General features: G+C 36.6%; 1 protein-coding gene across 20 annotated transcripts in view; it reads left to right on the top strand.

Annotated features, from left to right (window-relative positions):
- BAZ2B (bromodomain adjacent to zinc finger domain 2B) overlaps positions 1-21,965 on the top strand; it is a 127,517-nt gene that overhangs the window by 60,744 nt on the left and 44,808 nt on the right. For 18 of the 20 annotated variants that reach the window (XM_061446610.1, XM_061446619.1, XM_061446586.1 and 15 more), the window contains 5 exons: positions 6,841-6,996; positions 15,834-15,995; positions 16,963-17,156; positions 20,568-20,774; positions 21,487-21,885. In XM_061446610.1, the coding sequence (XP_061302594.1) occupies positions 6,843-6,996; positions 15,834-15,995; positions 16,963-17,156; positions 20,568-20,774; positions 21,487-21,885 (1,116 nt within the window). In that variant the 5' untranslated portion in view covers positions 6,841-6,842. Of the gene's footprint in view, positions 1-132; positions 611-2,575; positions 3,235-6,840; positions 6,997-15,833; positions 15,996-16,962; positions 17,157-20,567; positions 20,775-21,486; positions 21,886-21,965 lie in introns of those variants that run through there. The other 2 variants (XM_061446708.1, XM_061446626.1) reach the window with 2 other exon arrangements.

Here is a 21,965-nt window from a genome sequence, read left to right as displayed (position 1 = left end):
GCGCTGTTCCCAGGCCAGAAGTCAAAACCACAGCACTGCACCAGCTACTAAGAAGGAGAAAAAACGACTGCTACAGCTGTACTCAGGACAGCAATGTATTTAAAAAATGTTATATTGAGTAGTAGATTGAGTAATACTTTGATTTTTGAAATCATAGAGGTAGGTTTAGATACAGTTTGCTCAGTGTCCTTGCAAACTTAAGTAATAGCATAAAATGCTATCAGTCTTGCTTCTGTAGAGTAAGATGTAGTAGTTGTATTAGAATCTAGTGCAGATGAACAAAGTATCAAAGTCTTGTAATCAGTATATAAAAAAAAATAGTTGTGTAGAGAATGAAAGATCAACTTTTTACAGAGAACTTGAAACAGGTTTTTAACTTGCCTAAGTTGAATCATCATGCACAAAAATACAATCCTTAAAAACTGGTATTCATCCTAAATCAGTATAAAATATTTCAGTGATTGAATTATTATTGTTGTTATAATTGTTATTATTTCCCTCTGCCCTTAGAACAGGAAGAGTTTGTGAAATGTCACTTCTGAAATGATGAAACATTAATTTGATTACAGAATGGCAGAACTGACTCTTTCAGGCACTTCCCAAACTCAGGGTAAGTGCCCAATCTTTACATTTGAATGTTCTACAGATATTATTATTTCAGCCTGTGCAGTCAAGACAGAGGCCAGGCTCTGCATCAATTTTACGCAGTGCCAGTACTTACTTGCTGTTTAGAATCTGCTTGGAAGCGTTACACTACAGGTATCTAGCGCTGTTATCTCCACTCTGTGAGCTAAGTCTCTGTGAGCCTTAATGTGGTCTCCACAGAATTGTACTGTACCATTCTCATCCTGCTATCTAAAGCATGAACACTCATCTCCTTCAGCTGGATGAATTGCACACCTTTGCATTGGTCAAAGTGAATTATATGATGGGGTCCTTTTCTTGTCACCTGGTTAAAATCTGCTGCTCTGCAAGGAGTGGTTTGTGCAGATTAACTGTATTAGTAGGCTGCTTTTGCAGGGTGAGCATTCCTGATTGTGTTTACATCTGTGTAAGAAGCTATCTCCAGTAATCTGTTTTTGTGTTTTAAGGCTGGTGGTGTCAGCTTTTCCTGTCCTAACCCAGCATAGAAGTGAAAACAACAGAAGGTGAAGGGGTGCTTATTTAAAATAAAAGCGGCGACTGCAAAACATACGTGTGTAAAGTTGTTAATCCCATACAGAATAACAGATAGTAGATATATGTGTGTGGGGTTTTTTTTTATTATTTTGTTTATTTTTATTTATTTAGATAAGGCTCTCAGTATTGATATTTAGGGTTTGAAGTGTTTCTTTTAAGTAGACTTGGGTCATTTCAGCATTGACTCCAGCAGTGCTGTGTTGCCTGATAGGTACTTGGCGTGGCCATTCACTTTTTGTGGTACAAATCAGATAGATCGTATTCCATGCCACCGTTATGCAGCTTTCAGGAGTATGTTCTGAGGTTTATCAAGAAGTGAGGATCATGGGGGATTGTAATTTAACCTGACCTGTATGCCCATCCTCCTTGCATGGAATGTAAAGCAACTGAATCATGTAGTTTGTCATTCCTAAGTTTTTTTTTTCCTTAGCATAATCATGAAATATATAAATGCAGAAGTATTCAAAGTGAGATTTATTTCTAACTAAAAATAACACAAGTACTTACAAGGTAGGAGAGAATACGATCTTGAGTTGCAGTTTAATTTGCATGTATCATTTAGTGATGAGTTTATCTTGTTAGATGGAGTCAAAACAGATGCACATTTTTAAAATGTCATATTTTATCCTGAGGCTACTTAAAATGGCCATCCATTGCAGGGACTTTTTGCAAGGATTTGCAGGGTTAGGTCAAGGGGGAATAGCTTTAAACTGATAGAGAGGAGATTGAGATTAGGTAATTGTGAAGATGTGCTTCCCTGTGAGGGTGGTGGGGCACTGGCACAGGCTGCCCAGAGAAACTGTGGCTGCCCCATCCCTGGAAGTGTTCAAGGCCAGGTTGGATGGGGCTTTGAGAAACCTGGTCTAGTGGGAAGTTACCCTGCCCATAGCCGAGGGTTGGATTAGATGACCTTTAAGGTCCCTTCCAACCCAAACCACTCTTATTCTGTGGTTTCAGTAGATGAGCAACTGATTCCCTTGTTTCCATTTTTTGCCCAGCGAGTCCTGACTCAGTTATGTCAAACATAAGCCTTGGATCTACTTTTAAGTGGTTTTCAGTAAGTTGCCTTATGCGAGTAAAATTTGTAGAACTGTGATGTGATACATTTGTGATTTTATGAGTATTTTCACTGCTATGGATTCTGTTGCAATCAACAGTGTGTTGTTATACCTAATTGAATATGGCCTGATCTGAGAAAAGGGAGGGCTTGGAGCATGGTGCAGGAATGCACCGGGTGTTTTGTACAGAGTAACTGACAGTAACATATTAAGGTCATTTGTGGATAGAAGTGTCTTTGTAGTTGGTATGACACCCAAGAACACAAGCCAGTAATGCTGCTGATTTACTAAAAAAAAAAAAAAAAGTTTTATTGTGGTGGCTTTTTTCCCTAGAGAGTTTTATGTGAAGTGCTTAGAGTAAATTATCAAAAGTGACATAATAACAATGAGGTTCTGCAAAACTTGAAATTTTTAGCACTTGACCTGGCCTTTAAAGCTTGTACAGCATCTGAGACACGTAAAGGGAATCTCATTAGTTATATCGAGACTTTTATTTGAGTTTAAAAATCTCAGATGTCTAAAACATTGTAGCAGTAGTAGACTGCATGTTGGAAGGTGTATGACCAGACTTTGTCACTCGAGCAGGGGGCATCCCTGGGAGCCTCCTGTGACCGTAGTTTGTCTGTAATGAACTGCACCAGTTTCTGTGAGCACTGCACTTAGTTCCCTGTGAGGCTTTGGTCAGGGTACTTGCTTGTGTGTACTTTTGGGCATACCACTGCGTTTACACCCACTCTGCCTTGGTTCTGCGGCCTCTGTGACATCATGGTGCAGAACCCATGGGTGCTGCTTGGCCTGCTGGGTAACCTCCGTGGCCAGCACTCAGAGTCTTCATTTACTTTTTGTGTGCTGACCTTTTTGGGCTCTGCCCCACTTTGAAGGAAAAGAGCGAGGTCTTTAGTTTTACTTCCTAAAATGAACCTGCATTTCAGATTTGCAATGAGCTCTGCTGTGCTGGATTCTGAATTCTGAGATACTATCGTGTGGTTCCATTCAGGTGCAGTATGATTAAATAACTTGCTGTAAGACAAGAGAACACCAAATGCTGTGCGGCTCTTCTCCAGTTGACAGTCAAATAATTGTTACAAGTTTTCACTTTGTCGCTGAGGAAGACTGAAGCGTGTTTTTACACTTCCACTTTCAACTTCTTTTTTCACTGTGTTAAAAGTAATCTTTGCAATAATGAAGCAATACATGCGAGTGGTTAAACTGGAAGTTGGAGTTATGCGTACTCTTCAGATTTTTTTCAAGACCCCTTATACTATAGTATATAGTATATGCTATATACTATAGTATTCACACATCCCAACTGACATTGACGGTATGCTATTATGTCTGTGATAATACCCCATGAAGGGAGTTACTATCTAAGAACATGGTTTTTTTTCTATGTTAGTATACATTTCAGCGAAGGTTTTGAGCATGGATTTGGTAGGTAATTTAAAGAAATCTTACCTTTTAAAATGTGAAAATGATTTGAATGTTGTTTCCTTTAGTAAACCCCCTCATATTTGTAGTGTTCTTATTTTTATTAAACATCAGTAGTTTTTCTCTTTCTCTTTCTCTTTCTCTTTCTCTTTCTCTTTCTCTTTCTCTTTCTCTTTCTCTTTCTCTTTCTCTTTCTCTTTTTCTCTCTTTTTCTCTTTCTCTTTCTCTTTCTTTCTCTTTTTCTCTTTCTCTTTCTCTTTCTTTCTCTTTTTCTCTCTTTTTCTCTCTTTTTCTCTTTTTCTTTTTTTTCCCCCCCCTCCAGGAGAAAAAAATTTTTTGTTGTGTAAAACTGCACATACTTCCCACTTTGTTCCACATTAATGAGAGATTGCTTTCTGTTTTCATTGTGTTCAGTTGCATTCATTATTATTATTCACTATAGAAAAGTCTGGGAATATAACTGGAGTTTTCAGGCAAAGCATTGACACAAATCAGTACACATGGAAAATAAAAAAAAGTATATCCTCCCCACCTCAATTTTTCTTTTACAAACTTGAGAGTTTATACAAGTATTGAGTGGTAAAATACACTAAATTGAAACAAACAACTAATACATATTTGAGGTTAAAAAGAATGTGAATCTGCTGTAGCTGGAATAGACTTTGAGTCACAGAAGCATTAGGTCTACAATGTGATTATTGCTGATCCTGACTAATGACTGTTTTGGGGATTATCTCTTTTGGTGTCAGCCATCTGCTGTGGTTAGAGTAATTAACTAAACGTAATTAAGGGTTGACTTAGTTCAACAGCAAAAGTATGTGTGTCTCTAGGAAAAGAATATAATTTCTTCAGTTCAGAATCATTCAGAAACACCAGTGTTCTAGTTTTCTATTTATGACTTTAAACAAGCAGCTGAATGAAAGGTTGAAAATGCAGTCCCCCCCAAACCAACCTCCAACCCCATGCAAACTGAAAGGAAAAAAAAAAGAGTGGGAAGGGGGTGAGGGAAGAGGGGAGCCTTGAAAGGGCAGTTTATTACTATTCTCCCAGTTCTTGTTTGATGATGCTGTATTACCAGTTCAAGCAGATGGCTTAGGTTGGTTAAAAGCTTGCAAGTATAGCTAAATTTACTTTTCTGTATTTAAAAAGGTATTGATTTACCAAGGATATCTTCCCATTCATGACAGCAGTGTGGCTTGCTTATAGGTGGTTTTAAACTATGCTTATTTACAGATGGTAAAGACTTATTTTAATGCATACCTTTTTCCGTTTTCTTTTCCGTTTTCTTTTCCGTTTTCTTTTCCGTTTTCTTTTCCGTTTTCTTTTCCGTTTTCTTTTCCGTTTTCTTTTCCGTTTTCTTTTCCGTTTTCTTTTCCGTTTTCTTTTCCGTTTTCTTTTCCGTTTTCTTTTCCGTTTTCTTTTCCGTTTTCTTTTCCGTTTTCTTTTCCGTTTTCTTTTCCGTTTTCTTTTTTGTTTTCTTTTTCGTTTTTTTTTTCGTTTTCTTAATAAATTGGAGAGTTCTGAATGTTTTGTCAGGAAGCATAAGTAAAATACCAGATTTCAATCCTGAGTTTTTAATGCAGTGCATTAAAGCTTAGAAATACGTTCCCTTTTAAAAGTGGTTACTGTAATAATACCATTAGGATGTGTTTATAATTTCTCTTACGTAAGAGAAATTGCCACATAGAAAACTATTTGTGATAAGGAATTAATGACTTAATTAAGATAGGCACAATGTATCTTCCATATATTTTGTGTGTTTCTGTGTAAGTTTTGCTTTTTTACTTCCTCTGGCTTTCAGCCATTTTTTGTGGCTGAGAGGAAGCAAGGGTGCTGCATCTTTGTTGAGAAGTAGGTAACAGCTCTTACGCTGGCTTTCCAAATGAGTATTTGGGAAGTCGCTGTTTTAACATAACTTGGATCACAAGTGCTGTTTAACACATCAGTTTTCTGAATTGACTAATGTTTGTGAAAATGTGTCCCTGTGTAGCTGGCATTCTGTTTTATAGATTCTGGGAGTGAGATTTTACAGCAGTTGACTTCTGCGTATCATCTGGCCTCGTCACATTTCCAGTGATAGGGCTGAGAAAGGGTGTTGACTCTGTAGCTGAAGAGGAACTGCAGGACAGGGACCAGTTTCTCAGGACCTTCCCTATTAGGACTTAACTATGCCTAGTCTTGTTTCTTTTGTAGATTTCTTCTCCACCTTATACTCTGATACTGACTCGGGTCAACTGTGGTCCTGGCAGATTGAGCCAGATAGTCTTTTGACATTGCTACCACTGTGCTTAGACATCATTTGCCTGGCTGGAATTTTAAAGTATTTGAGAAGCTACTTCTCAACAAGTAGCATTACTTTTAGTAACAACTTTATTGTGCGATTTTATTTTTGAAGTGCAGATGCTTGTTCAGTGAAGTAAGTCTGGTAACTTGTGATGTTTTATTTTATATAAAAAGCTTACCAGGAAGAAAAAGCTAGCAGATTACAGGAGTTCTGATGTTGATACTATCTCACTGTAATTGCTGGGTCTTTTCCTAAATTAAGAGAGTAGATATGGGCCGTTTGGGATGCATTGCAGGTTCTATAAAGCTGGGTTCTGTCAGGGAGCAGCAAGAGCAGGACTGTTTTGTAAGGAGGGACAAGGTTGCAGTCAGGGATGATGCAGGCAGTGCTTTTCCTGACCCTGGCACAGTCTCTCTGGATGTGAATGCTGTGCTGGTCACAGGATCCAGAAAAAAGAAAGGAATCTGTCAGGCCTGGGTTCTATCCATTAGTCTGATCAGGAGTAGAGAAGGTAGGAGCTGATGCAGGCCTTGCGGCCTAGCCAGGAGGCGTGGGCACAGCCCAGGATGTCCTGATTCAGGCAAAGGCTGAAGGTGCCAGCCTGAGCTGAAATGCAGCTCTTGAGCAGTGGGTGTGATGATCACAGGTGAGGCTGTGTTCAAATCAGAATACGATGTAGCTCTTGATAGCACTACCTAATTCCCTTACTGTGCTGGATTCCCGTGATGGCTGAGTACTGTTCATGTGATGCACCTCTCAGGTGAACATCTTGTAGGAACTACACCAGAATCGAGTGCAGATTTTGAGACATGGTCAGCACAGGTGCTCCTGTAAATTAAATTACTGAATTTAATTTCCTGCCATAGAAAATATTTATGTTCTCTCTTACAGATATGGAGTCTGGAGAGCGGTTAACGTCATCGTCAGTCTCCTCTACTGCAGCTGCTTTGACTCCAGCATCTTCTACAACATCTGTAGCTTCAGCTGTATCGAAAGGTGGCCTTTCCACTGGAGCTGCGTCACTCAGTTCCACAATCAACACATGCGGTAAAAATGACTCAATTTTATACTGCAATATGATTTTTAGTGTTTGTCAACACTTGTAATTATTATTACAAGTCAAATGTAAAGAGGTTGCAAAGATACATCGAAGAAAAATGTTGCATTTTGGTTTTCCTTGTTTTCTAAGTGACATTAATATCATGTGAATAAATTTTACATAGTACTTGTTTACTAAAGGAATGAAATTAATTTGAAATTGCATGTTTCAGATGTAATCCTCAGAAGCAAGGATAAAATTAAGGATTGCTCTGTCAAAGTTTGTGCCACTTTCAGATTAAGATCTAACAATCAGCTTCTTGAATATATGTCATGTTCTCAGCAGTCAAACCCAACCCCTATTGTGTTTTTATATCTGGAGAACAGCTTCTTCTAATGGAACTTGAGGTTGAAAGGGTGAATTTCAAAATGTCATAGTCTTAGATAAGTCTTGACTAGAGTCAAACATCTTGCCTTGAATCAGAAACTTATATGGAAGATTTCTCTATGCAAGAATCTTATTTTTGTGAATTAAACTCACATTTCAATTGCTCGCTTGCATATTATTTCATCAACAGAACAAGAAGTAGGAAATAACTCTTCCCTGCTGTTTCTTTCTTCACTTTGAAGAACAGATCATAGACATTCCATTCTTTTTTTTTTCCTAGTCTGAGTGCTACTGGTTCTTATAAAGTGTACAGTAAATAGGAAGTTTTTAGTCTTAAATTCATGGTAATCCACTGCTTTCAGATCAAATTTGGCTCTTGCAATAGAGTGAGCAAGTGTGCATTCTCCAAACTGAAAATCTATTCTGCCCTGATACCATAGAACCGCTGGATTCTGAGTGCCCTACTACAGCTTGCATTTGTTAATTTGCTACTTCTTTGGAAAGAAAAAGAATTCAGAACATCTGCATACCTAGAATTATGTCTCAACTATTTATTTTAATTACTTTCAAATCAGCCAGAAAAGTTCTTAACTAAAACTGCTCCAGAGTGAGCAGCGTGGTTTATTATTCAATAAAAATAAAATTTTTACTTTGCTACAGATTCGACTCCAGAAGACTTCCGTGTCTGCGTTCATTAGCTTCTGCCACTCAAAATGGTTCTTTATAGTGGTTCCCAGAATGCAGTAGTTCATTTACATGTGGCTATAGATGTACAGCCCCAAAGTGAGGATTTATGTGACTAGTTTACCTGTCCTTGCTGCGTTTGCTTTGTAGATATTACAGCATGTAATTTTGTGTCTCCTGTAACATTGCCTGTAGGGTGTATATTTGATCTGTTGTAATGCAATAAGACTAAAGCAGATGAATAATGTAATAAAATACTACGCCATCAGTTTCTTCATTACAAAATCCAGGTACTCAGTAGTTTTCAAAATTTTATTCTCAACTTTTACTTAAAAAGCTTAGTTTCTGTCTGATAGCTAATAGGGACTCGTAGTAATTACCAGTATTCATGGGTTGTTTCCTTTTTTGATTTTTTTTTAATGTCATTTTCTTTGCCTGACTGCATCTGCTCTTTAAGAATGTATATATTTTCTCAAGGACACTTCAGATTCCTAAAAACAAGCTGGATTGTAGTTTACTGTCAGTATGCTCCCATCAGTTTTATTTATGAGTATATCCATTTCTCTATGTGACACAGTACACTATGGTTACTATTGCATCCACTCTGAAAAGGTATACACTGTCCTAGAGAAACTTGACTGAAGTGTTAGGCTGTCAACCACCTGCAGACTTGTTTACCAGTAAATGACCTGTGACTGGAAGAGCAACTTCACTGAGTTAAAACTTTCTTGAATGTACAAGATACTGTGTAGTCAAGACAGACCAGTATGTAGCCTGTTCCTAAACTGAAATGTTATTCATTTCTGTGATGTTAAAAAAGAAAAAAAAGCCCCAACCCTGATGTCTGTCAATTTAATTATATTCACATTTAAATTTTCTACCATCTAATAAAATAGTTTACGAATGAACAAGGCGTCTTAATCCATGCATTAGAGAGGTTCTTTTTATTCTAATTCATCTATTTATTTTCCTTTCAGTAATCAATAGTCTGTTAAGTAGTCTCTACAATAAACTTGATTTGCATACCCTGTCAGGTTCCAGCAATGCACGGTGGGTTAGTACTGGGAGTCTTTATGCTTTCCAGGGAGATTACACTACAAATAAATTATTTTGGCATATTCCCAGGTCAAATACACAAAGCACCTGTGCGAAACCGTTATGAAATATATCACATACTGTTAGTATAATTGCCTAATACAGCACTAGTTCCTGAATAATTAAAGCATTCCAGTCAAGTAAAGAGATACTTTATTTGCTTTCGTCTTTTTCAACCATTGCTGAAAATAAGAAGGTGCATTGTAAAAGAAAATAGGCTCTGGAAAAAGATTTCAGTTCATTCCTGTGAGAGTGTTAGCAACTTTGGAAAAATATAAATCGAACAGCCTTTTCTCACATGAGTAATTGATACCATAATTCAATGTTTTGTCTTCATGAGGATTGATAATACCAAAGTGTGAAACTGTTCAAAGCTGAACAATCAAGTCTTACTGCTTTGATATTTTCAGACTTGAAGGGATTTTTATTTTAAAATTTCAAAGAGGAGGAAGTTCATTAACTTTTTATTTAAAAATAAATAAAAAAATCCCAAACCAGATGCTGCTTCTATCAAAGCAAAAATCTTCAGGTTTTTTGTAGTCCACTATTTCCCCTTGAATTCACCCACAGGGATTTAAAAATTGTGGACATAAATGCACAAAGCTAAAGGGTTGTTTTAATCAGAAAAGTCTCTGAATTTCCACTAAATTTTCAGTTTTTTTTTTTACACACCAACTATTATTTTATGTTTCAGACTTTCTATAAAAATGGCATTCTGGCTTCTGAAAAAATGTTGAGAAAGATCAGATTTAGTGCCTATATTGTAAAAGTGTGTAAACAAATGTCTTTTGTGTTTTTTTTTTTTTTGTAGTCCTTGGTTTTATCAGAATTTTCATATGAGGCTTGTAAATATTTATTGACTTGAATTTTAAGGATTCTTAATGCTAAGTGACAATAGCAAAATTGAAATGGATGCTTAAAAACAAAGTGGTGAGTTACGGTTTGTGGAATTTTACAGCAGTTGCAAATGTTGAGGGAGAATGTGATGGTAATATCATTTTACACTGAGGGACATTCACCGCTACTATGAAATTGTGCATAGAAGTTCTTTGAAAGACTTACTGTTGGTGGGAGGAACATAGAAGGCAAACTTTGCTAGCACTGTAATGATTAAAGAACAACACAGAAATGAGGAAAATACACATTAATTTCTGTCACCCTAAGCAGTTCTCTAGATTTGCTGTGTAAGTTGGAATGTCCTTAGCATTGTTAGAAATACCATGTTATTTTTGTATTTCTGCTGGTTGTGCATTGGTGCCTTGTATTATAAGGCATTATTTAAGCATTTATTCCTTTTTAGCTCTTTTCAAAACCTCATGTAGCACCGTGAAGTTCATTAATATTAACAAAGGTATTCACAGTTATCATTCCTTGTTACTAAGAGACCAGCATTGTTGAACTGTATGTTGCCCTTTGGAGTAATGCTTTCAATCATTTATTTGTGTTAGTGGTTAACAGAATTTCAAAAGCTGTGTTCAAAAATATTTAACCTATTTTGAAGTAAGTCAATAATGTTAAGGAGTGTGGTTTAATATAAAATTTTGGAAGGCAGAAAGTGTTTATGGTAAGTTAGTAACTTGAAGAGTGAACACTAAAATAGAAAATACTAGAATTAATTGCGAGATGGACTGTTGATGTTTTTAACCAGTATGAAAGAGAAAAAATCTCATTACAGGTAAGTTTATTGTTAAAAAACTTTGTTTCCATTTTTCCTTTATTTTATTCCATGTTTCTAAATGCTTATTTAAAAATTAATGGCTTCTCTTCTCTGGATGTATTAGATAATGGCTTAGGTAGCACACAATGCAGCTGTTTTCTTTTAAAGGCCAAGGTGATGCATAATATTGTGTAAAGTCACCTACTTTTTTTTTTTTTTTGCATGATGAAGAAAGTTGATAAACTTAAGCTCGAGGAATATTTTAACATTACTTGTCTTAAAAGTATTACGAAACATTACAGTGCATTACTGCTCATCAGCATCATTGTCATGTTTCCTAATTGAACTGTGTAGCAGATGGTAACTAACGTAGTATTACTAGTTCAGTATGGGCATCACTTGTATTCCGTATGTATCACTTGTGCCTTGGAAGAAGGTACATAAATGGGGTTTGTTTCTGTTTTGCCTTTTTTTTTCTTTAAATGCACTAATTAATTAACTGAGGTTGAAGACATTTGAACTAAGTTCAGCAAAGTGAAATACAGTGTTTTTAAACTGGGGCTGAAAGTATGAAGAAATACTCCCTGTATACATGCCAAACCCCCCAGAAATTTGAAATTGGTAAGAGGAATTTCTCTATATTGTGTATGCAATATAGGCCTTATGTTGCCTTGTAAGTGCTAATAAATGAAAAATCATAGGGAATGCACCCGTGTTCGTAACAATTAACATGATGAGATGCTGCAGTCAGGAGATCACTCCAAAATTACTCATTGTATATAGTAACACAATAAGATAATTCTTTTCCTCCTCCTAGATTTTTTGAATTAACAGACACAGTCAAGTAATGGTGTCTTTGTACAAAGTCCCCCAAAAGTGCATTGTGCAGATGCCTTTGGTGATAAAGGGAGTTGCTTGGAAAACGCGGAATGCGTGGTCATTTGGATATTGTCCTGAGTTTACATGGAGAAGCGCTCGTAAGTTTGTAGGATCATAAGAAAGTGCAGGTTGAAGGCCTCTAGTCTAGGCCTCTTCAGGAGGCCTCTAGTCCGAAGAGCAGAATCCATCTATGGGATCAGACCATGTCACGCAGGGCCTCACCTGGTTTGGTCTTGGAAACTTTCAAGACTGGGACTGCGTACTGGCTTGGGACAACCTGTTCCACTTCAAATACATGCACAAAGAAGAGAATCAGAAATTGAAAGCAATACTGAAATCTGAAAGCAGTACTGAGAAGTCAGGTTTTTTGGTGGCATCTTGTGAAGTCAGTAGTCTCCCACCCTTTAGAATATTAACAGATTGCACAGGAGAGATGAACACAAAATGGTACATCTTACTTCCACTGTAAGATGTCAGTTAGCTAGTGTTTTCCGTACTCTGTAGATCTTACCTCTGAGAATAAAGCTTAATAAAGTAAACGAAATACCGTAATGCATTCTCCAAAGTGTGCAGTTAAGTCAAAATGCTTATTAATTATTTTTTTCTGTAGTTTGAAGAAAAGATATATCTGCCAAGAAGTGAGACTCTTGAAGAGACCTCTCCTTTTCTAGCCTGGTCAGGCCCTGCATGTTCATCTTATCCCTCCAGTAGCCTCCTGGTAGAATTCAGGACTCTGGGATTTCACCACCAGTAGAGTTTAGGAGTGTCAGATTAAATACTGGTAAAATCCCACAGGAAATACTGCAAAGAGATCTTGAGGTATTTTAAAAATTTTGTGTGATATAAATAAGACAGCTTTGGCTTATTATTATTACTACTAATAATTAGTTATTAATAGTAATTAGTTATTAATGCCAGAGGAGTAAAAGCTGATATACCTGCAAAAAGAAAAGCATGTAGAGGTGAAATAAGGAGGGGTAAAATACTTTACAAAGCAGTGAATACTGATTCATTTGTAATGTTCTCATTCGGTATTTTTTTTTAATTTGTATGAAAGATCCATTCAGTTGTAACAGCCATCTAATACATGTTAGTACAGCAGTTAACAGGTGCTCATTTTAAGCATTGTTGTAAGAGGTGGTAGTTGTTTATCATAGCTTCCATTGACTTTATTCCATTTTGCAAGAGACTTTTCTACATTGTAAAGATTTTATTTCTGTTGAAGAAGGAATGAAAGAACTCTGCGCTTAACCTTAGACAATTTTCTGATCTTCTCTTGATGCTTTTAGAAGTTTTAACTGAAGTTGGTCACTCATGTCTGTAAAGGCAGCTTTTTATTTTCATGTACCTGGTTAAATAAGTGTGTGTGGGTAAAATGAATAATCTTAATTTGGTTCTTCTGTCTCATTCTGTCCATAGATCATGATAATCTAATAAGTAGCTCAGAAGTTATCTTGGGCAGTCTGGCTGTATGTAATTACAATCTTGCTTAAGCCCTTGCACAGCACCTTTGTCATTAATGTGGTTGCAGTTTGTCTCGTGTACTGCCTCATATATTGTCCAGTGACCATTGTTTTTACATTTTTCGGCTAGTACATTTCAAGGCAATAATTCTGTAAACTTGTGGGACCACTCAGTGCATGCAAAACTACTGTATATAGCAATATATGCTCAAGTTCCAAATTTAAGATAATGTGAAGTTTTTGCAGATCAGCTACAGGCTGCTTACCATACCATGCTGAAAGTTTTGGAATTGTTGTTCTGGTCTGTCCAGTCTTCTGTTTTTTCATTGCTGATGTTCTAGCCATATTTTGTGGGGTTTTAGCAATTAAAATCTTTATAACAATTTAAAATCGCTGTGATACATGCTCTTACTACAGTTTCAGTGTCTGTTGACACTAGCAGGTTAAAATTTATTAGGGTTTTTCAAATTTAATTTATATATTTATTGAGAGTCTCAATTACCTAGGTAGTTATTTCTTACTTTCCTTAACAACTTAATGTATTTCATAGCAATATGAAAAAAAATTGAAAAATGCATTAGTCTAAATCCTGCTCAGCTATATGGTTTAGTTCCTTTAATTACACTGGTAATTTATGTGTGTAAAGTGGCAGAAGTTCTATACATACAGCACAGTTATCATCCATGAAATGCATGATAAAAACCCTAGATTTTTGGTGGGTGTTTTTTTTGTGTTTTGTTGTGTGTTTTTTTTTTGTTTTTTTTTTTTTTTTGGTAAGAAATGAAGCATGCCTGTGAGCCAAACCACAGATTTTGCTCTCAGCTCTTCACAGGGATATTATGCAAGACTGGTTTTGTGCTGAATGTATGCCCAACTTAAGCTATATTTCAGGGTTTAAAAATTAAAAAATAAATTATAATTGCACTTTAAGCCCTAAAGAAATAATTTTCAAGCAGAAGAAAAGCAGTCAATCACAGAAGTCAGAAAAGACTTAGTCCATCCTATTACTTGTGTAGATTGCACCTTCTGATGTATTTCTATTGCCTGGTGTTGCATAAGGAGGTTTTCACTATAAGACTGGAAAGTATATGCACAGATCTGGTATTTTAAGTATAAAAAAACACTGTGTCTCAACAGCTTTTTTGTATAAATCAACTGTACCAAACCACTTATGATTGCTGCCCTTTTAACACCTTCATAGATTTGTATGTCTAGTATAGGACCTGGCTAAGAGATAACAGTCTCTTGCATGAGTTGAATTATTTTATGTGCGCTTGCTCGTTAGGTTTAGGTTTTACATTTCTAGCCCTTGTCACAAGGGCATTTATGTGTCATGTTTCTGATTTTTCTGCTTCTTGTAATGGGATATCATTTCTGCTTTCATTAGTGGTGGTGGAGAGGGGTAGTTTTGAGAGAAGTTTGGAAGAATTTTTTCTTTCCTGAGAAAATATGACTGCATCTTTTTTCAAAGACACACATTTTCCTTTCTCATATATATAACATAAGATCTTCTTTCTAAAGTTTCTTTCCCGTAAGAGGGATATGAAAGGTTCTTCCTTAATTATGCTTTGTGGGTTTTTTTTCAGTTGTTGACTAATAAATGTGTTACAATATGTTGTAGCTGTTATTTCAACAGATACAAAAGATGATCTAGACACTTACAAGGGATTCCTCTGTGCAGATACGCACACTGTTTCTGGGCCCTTGTTTTCACGCAGAAACCATTATGACAAGAGCAGTGCATTGGATATTTGCCTCTTACAGGGCTGCTTAAGCTTAGCAGTGCCTTATTAAAAACAAAACAAAAACCCCAAAACAGTTTGGTCTTGCAGAGCTTAAAGAATTTTCAGAAAAGGGTTGCATGAAGGTTGCACAAATATTTTAAATAGTTTCTGCTATAGTCAAGAATGTTAAAAGTTCAAAGTTGTAGGGACAGCGTCAACTCATTTGAGTTCATTTTCCTGAGAAAAGGAAATAAATTACCATTTAAGATGGAAGCTTAAAATAGTGACAAAACAAAAAAGAATGTTAGCTTTTTTTAAATAAGAAACTATTTCTTGCTAAACCACTTGAATTTATGCAACAAGCAGCACAGAGTAGCATTGTTTCTTATTGTGAAACAACCATTTTAATAGGGATGTTACAGAAAAATACAGACTGCTTTTTTCCACTTCCACTACTGTATTGTAGCTAGAGAATCCGATATTAAATACGTCATTTCTTGGGGAACTGTTTCAAATATGTATTTGTGGTGGAGGTCTTGGAATATTCCAAGACTGGGATTATAGAGGTGATTTCAACCTGTTGTACTTTTTCATAGCTCTGATACAGAAAGACTGCTGAGGTAATAGTGTTCAAGAGTGACCTGTGAATATTGATCCCGTTTAATGACAAGCAGTTTTATTTTAGGGTGATCACTGTCACATAGCCTTCTATGCAGTATTTATTTTCAGATTGTTTAAATTAAAAATGCATTGAAATCTGTACCAGAGTGACTTCAGTGGCTTAAGACAAGAATTCCAGGAAATTCATGTCACTTAAGTTCCTGAATGTTGTGTTTTCTTCATACTCCTGGATTTAGTAAATCTGATCTAGATTCTGCACAGCAACATGCTTACAGAAGTATTTAAATATATTATTAGAACAACTGAAGTTTGTTTTTATTTCCTTTGCTGTGCAGAATGGTGGCGAACAGCAGACACACACTCTCGTCCCGGGGCCGCTTTTTTCCCACCTCTCTTGGGAGTTCCACCACTGTTTGCACCTCCTGCACAGAATCATGATTCTGCTTCATTCCACTCAAGAGGTACAGGAAAAAATAGTCGGAGCAGTACAGAAAAAGGTAATGGCTAAAGCTGGGGAGGGAATAATAGCATTGAACTTCTGCATAGGCAGAAAGATGTGGAATTTGAGTTTTATACCTCATCATTCTTCCCATTCCTGAACAGTTTTGTGAAAATAGATTCTGTTAGCTAGTCATGAGCCATACAGTTATGGGCTTTCAATAAAGGCCATAAAAATGCTCTTTCTACTAACACTAACTGTTCTCCCCTTCCCCCCCCCCCCTTTTGTTTTTTTCTTCCATGGTTGTCCGGGACAACAGTAGGGAAAACATAGTTGTCCGGGACAACAGTTTTCCTACAGCAGTAGGGAAAAAATTTCATTTAAAGTTTATGGTTTGATTTAGGAGGCATTTTACTTCTCTAGTGAATGCTGTTCCTCCATATAAGCAGCAGACATCAGACAGTAGTTTTTGGGAGGCGTGGAGGGAGGGATGGCTACAGCTACAGGATCTCAGAGAAAACAGCCCGGTTATGTTAGAACAATTTTCCTGCATCTCAGACTGTATTTTTATGTGGTGGCATTGCACGCCTTTTGAAGATGTAAGATACATTTGTTTGATACTAGGTTTGTTCAGCTTAGAGGAGGCTGAGGGGTGACCTTGTTACTGTCTGGTTTCCTCATGAAGGGGGTGGAGAGGGAGGTGCTAGTCTCTCCTCTCTGGGCAACTTCAGATTTAATTTTTTTGGCTTTGTCCTTTTATTTTTCTCCTTACAGTGTTAAATGTGTTTGTCCTTTAGATTGTGGGAGCTCTATATGTTTTAATTAAAGTAAGTCCATGAGCACATCAAAGTGACTCTTGGATGGCAAATTTTTAATGTATGTGGGGAGTAACCTGTAAATAGTCAAATATCTTCCTAATGTGTTTATGGAAACTGGGTTACTATGACTGCAACATCTCAAAGAAAGTATCTGCTACTTCAGCTTTTTCTTTTTTAAGTGTTGCTTTCTAAATCTGTCATCATAAGGTATAAATGGATCACTGAATGGGAACAGTACCACTGCAGTATCTGGTATCAGCACATCTGTACTATCCACTAGCATTGCAACATCTGCAGGACAAGTGAAAGCTATAACCTCAGGAGCAGGAGGACGCAAATACAACCAGGAGCAAAGCAAAGTTCAGCTTTTGGACACCAGGGCTGATAAAATCAAAGATAAGGTAAATATACAGGGGAAAAAAACTAAGGTTCGAACAAAAGATTGGCATGGTAAGTGTGTGCCTGTGTGCACAGCAGCATCATTTCTAAATGTTCTCTTCCAGTACGAAATGATTCAATGTATGTTGACCCAAGCACTCCTGAAGAACTTTGATAGTCAAAACTACTTTGTCAAAATTGGAAATGGGATACTGGGAAATTGATTACTGTTAGAATAGAAGCTAAGGGAGTCACTTGCCTAGTGGCAGCTGTCTAGGCTAAAATACTTTTATTTCTTGACTGTCCCATTGGGTCATTAAGGTCTTTTGTTGGTACTTACATTTAGTCTAGATTATTGATTTCTGAACTATGGACATTTTCAATTAGCATAACTATCCAGCAGATTTGCTAAAGTCAGTGAACCAAAATCAAATATGAACTTTATTTTAATTGAACTTCAACAGGGGAAGTTTAGATTGGATATAAGGAGGAAATTCTTTCCTGTTAGGGTGGTGAGGCACTGGAATAGGTTGCCCAGGGAGGCTGTGAATGCTCCATCCCTGGCAGTGTTCAAGACCAGGTTGGACGAGGCCTTGGGTGATATGGTTTAGTGTGAGGTGTCCCTGCCCATGGCAGGGGGAGTGGAACTAGATGATCTTAAGGTCCTTTCCAACCCTAACTATTCTATGATTCTATGATTCTATGAACTCACTTCAACTTTTATAACTATGTTGTTGCCAGTAAAGGAACTAGTCAAAGTGAAATTTGCTCTTTTGATACAACTTTTTTTTTTTTTTTTTTTTAATGGAGTGTGTTTCTTGAAGAGTCTTTTATTATCTCTTTCTAAATAATTCATTTTTTGAATACTCTATATGTGTTTGGTCTTACATATTACATCAAAAATCTATTTCAGATGGGTAAAACAGTACCTAGTTTTTGGTCTGTACTTTTCCTTCTCTTTCTTATTTTGTGTCAACAAGGTATTAGAATTTCAAGTATTTTTTTTTTGTTCCAGATGTCTTTACAGAGAGATTTTTCTTTAATCTTCTCTTTCTCATTCTGTCTTACATCATTTCATTTAGTCTGAATTATTTCTCCTCTATGCAGTTTACTTCCTTCCCACCAGGTGCTTTATCTTTTTTGCTGGATTTGATAGAAGCTTATCCATCAAGATTAATCCTTTTATATCCACTAAATGCACGAGTTTAAATTTTCTCCATTACTACATTTTCTCTAAGCTACTAATTTGCCGTCCCTGCTTGTGGAATCCCACTAATCCAACTTCTTTCTATTGGTTTTATCCGTGTCAAAAGATTTTATTTGTTTATGAAGTAAAAGCTCCCCAGGAAGCCGTTGTGTTTCACAGTGTAGTTAAGTACCTGATTTGTTTTGAAGCATTTGATTGCTTACAAGTTACACTGAATTTCATATCAAAATTAGCTGTCCCTCTTCTTACTTGAAGTAGTTCTTTGTGAATCAGGCTTGCGTGTCAGATTTTGCTTGCCACTCAGCGCCTGCATTTTTTTTTTTTCCCCGCAAGAATATGCCTGACTCTGTTTTTTGCATTGTAAATTTCTTATGTTCTTGTTTGCAGTATGGAAAGATAGATTTTTAAGATTTTGTAAAGGAGATGGACAGCAAAAGTTTTAAGTGTTGATGAGTGGAAATAGACACTATCACTTAATAAGCTTATCTGACATACTCTTCTTTTTCCAGACCATTCCATTAATCTCTTAAGAAGCTGATGTTAGAAATATGTATTTCATTAGCATTGTGAATAAACAGGGTATTTCCGATTTTAAAATTACTGTAGTGTTTTGGGTGTTTCCTTTTCCACATAGAGAGGTAAATAGAGAACAATGAAGGGGAAAAATTAGAATAGAATCCTAGAGATGCGATTCCCAGAGGCTTTGTTAATTTCACTGCTTCAGATCATGGTCTTGTATTTCATTTTATAATCTCAACCTTCATGAAGAACTATTCTGCATCTGTGCCAAATATTAGACAGGAAGATGCTTAAAAATGATGTAAAGCACATCAGCAATAAAACATGTAAAACATGCCATAGACTGGCACAGTTATTTAGATTGGTTATTTTTTAAGTGTCTGCATACATTCAGATCGTTGTCTTTCACGTAAAGTATTAACTGACACCTCTCTGAATTGAGAAGTGAAACAATAAATCCCAATAAAAACTTAATTCTTACGATTTCCTAATATTGGAGCAATGTACGTGACTTACGCATAAAATACCATGATGTGAAGTGTTACTGTGTTCATCACAGCAGGTAGAGCGTAGTTCAGAAAAACAAGGTACAGATACCAGCCAATTGATAAATAGATGAGACTTAATCCACCTACACATTCTATGTTTTGTAGCTATTTCACAAAGTAAATGGAATCCCATTCCAAGGCAGCTGATCAGTTGCCCGCCTCCAATGGGATGTGAAGAAAATTTGAAAAGTAAATTTTTATGGAAAGTTTTGTTAAGAAAGCCTATATTTATAAAGAACTGTTTCTCTGTTTCTCCTGTCTGCGTTGTTATCTGGAACTGCTGTTCCTACAGTTACCTGCCCTACAGTTACCTGCTGTTTCTGTATACCTGTCTTCCTTTTGACTAATTTTAAACCTTACAGTTCCCTCAGTGACTCCACATTCCCTTTTTAGATGCTGTGTAAGACTTTCCTGCTGCTGCCTGACATCTGTAATCCTGTTTCACATGTTTCTCTACCTTCCAACATCATTCTGCATACTCTCTTTAATGATTAAATATACTTTAATGCAGTAATACATATTTTCATGTCTCTCCCACATAGTGCATCATAACACTGGAGTCCACTTGTACCTCTCTCAGATGTGTTTCTAGAATACACGTTTGTTTAGTTAGCTATGTTAGAAGTTGAGTTAGCTAAGTTGTTTTAGTTAGAAAGTTAAGAAGCCAACTTTCTTCATCTATTGCCCTTCAAAATCTGGTCTTGCAGTGTCAGTGTTTTGGAGTTCCTGTGTTTTTTTTACACCTTTCTTCTCTTTCTATAAGAATCTGTGTTGTTCTTTCTGTGTTGGTTTGCAAAAAAGCTTTTGGCTTTAAATTGTTTTGAAGCAGTACATTCTGTGTACTTTGCTAGACCTGAATCCCAGGCCAGTTTTCCAAGCCTGAATTTGTTCTGTTGCTTTGAAAGGCAGTGATGCCAACTGTTCTGCCAGTGTGTGTAGTCAGAAAAATGGCAGACTTGTGTCCAGTTTTTAATTTTCATAATCTAGAGAAGCTCTTCTTTGTGGTCATTTTTCTGCAGATAGAGTTGGTTGTGTTCAAGGGTTGCAGAGCACTTTACTCCAAAGTCTCACTGGTTTTTGTTTTAAATATTATGCGTAGTAAAAAGGTGATATAACAGATTAAGCCTAAACCATTAATAGAGCATTCTTTTTCCTGGTAGAAGCCCAGAAAAAAAGCAGTGGAAAGCTCTAGTAATAGTGACAGCGATTCAGGCTCCTCTTCAGACACCTCAAGTGAAGGCATAAGTAGTAGTGACTCTGATGATTTAGAGGAAGATGAAGAAGAGGAGGAGGACCAGAGTGCTGAAGAGAGTGAAGATGATGAATCAGATTCTGAAAATGAAGCACATCACAAAAACAAGAACAAGGTATAAGACCATGCTCTGCTACTCACAGTCTTGTCACCGAAAGCTGTTAATGAAACATTGACGTGTTCATGTTTGTACCAGTGAGCCGTTATTTAACTAATGTTAATGAATGATAAAAATACTCTTTCTGGTTTTGCTTCAGGGTTTTCTGGGGGTTGGGGGGGGGGGTGGTTTTGGTGGTTTTTGGTTTTGTTTCTTCCTTTCTGTGCATGCGTGTTTTTAGTTGTTCTTTATGGGCTAGAAGTTTAACTGTTGATAGACTGTTCATCTTGTTATAAAGTGGGAAATTTAAAGAAATTAAGTGCTGTGGCTTGATAGTGTATTGGAAATACAACTTTCTATGGATATCATTTTGGCAGTTGCTTTTTTCCTGGGAGAGTGGTTACTTTCCCTAGTTGCCAATAGAAGAACAAGATTGTAATCTTGGGTATCCTGTTAGGTTTACAGTCAAAAATACATAAAAAACCAACCATGGTTTAGGTTTTTTCCTTCCTATTAAGCGTTGTCTTGACATGCTGAAACTATCTGGAGAAAAAAAAAACCAAAACTCAAAATAATAAATATATGACAAGATTGATTTTATAATTATTATTGTTCATCCTCTGCCAAGAATAGTATAATTGTTCCATGGGGACTGATGATGCACTACTTTTTTTTTTTTAAGGATCTTTAACTAATCTAATGTAAACAGTCAAAAATACGTATTTTGCAGGTGCTAATGCATAGTGGCATAACAGATACGAAAACCGATGGACAAAAATCGCATGAAAAGTCCCAAGAAAAAAGAACGCACCAGCAGATACCTCTTGTGTCTGATTCCCAGACTCACTCGTCATTCCAGTCCCAGCAGAAGCAGCCTCAGGTTTTGTCACAGCAGCTTCCATTTATTTTCCAAAGCTCTCAGGCAAAGGAGGAATCTGTGAACAAACACACAAGTGTAATACAGTCTACGGGATTGGTTCCCAATGTGAAACCGTTGTCTCTGGTACATCAAGCCAAAAAGGAAACCTATTTAAAACTCATAGTTCCTTCCCCTGATCTACTCAAAGCAGGGAATAAAAATACCTCTGAAGAATCTGTTTCTTTGACCAGCGATGTCAGATCAAAACGGGTGAGTGAAAAAAATCAGTTTTTTTTAATTATTTGTGACCTGCATTGTCTGCCTTAAGAAGACGCAATATTGTGCTATCA

Source organism: Pezoporus flaviventris, unplaced genomic scaffold (assembly GCF_033815535.1).
Source record: "Pezoporus flaviventris isolate CSIRO_AGI_PZ_B2104156 unplaced genomic scaffold, CSIRO_AGI_Pfla_v1 ptg000001l, whole genome shotgun sequence".
NCBI classification, from domain to species: domain Eukaryota; kingdom Metazoa; phylum Chordata; class Aves; order Psittaciformes; family Psittacidae; genus Pezoporus; species Pezoporus flaviventris.
This window is presented reverse-complemented; position numbering and strand designations above follow the sequence as displayed.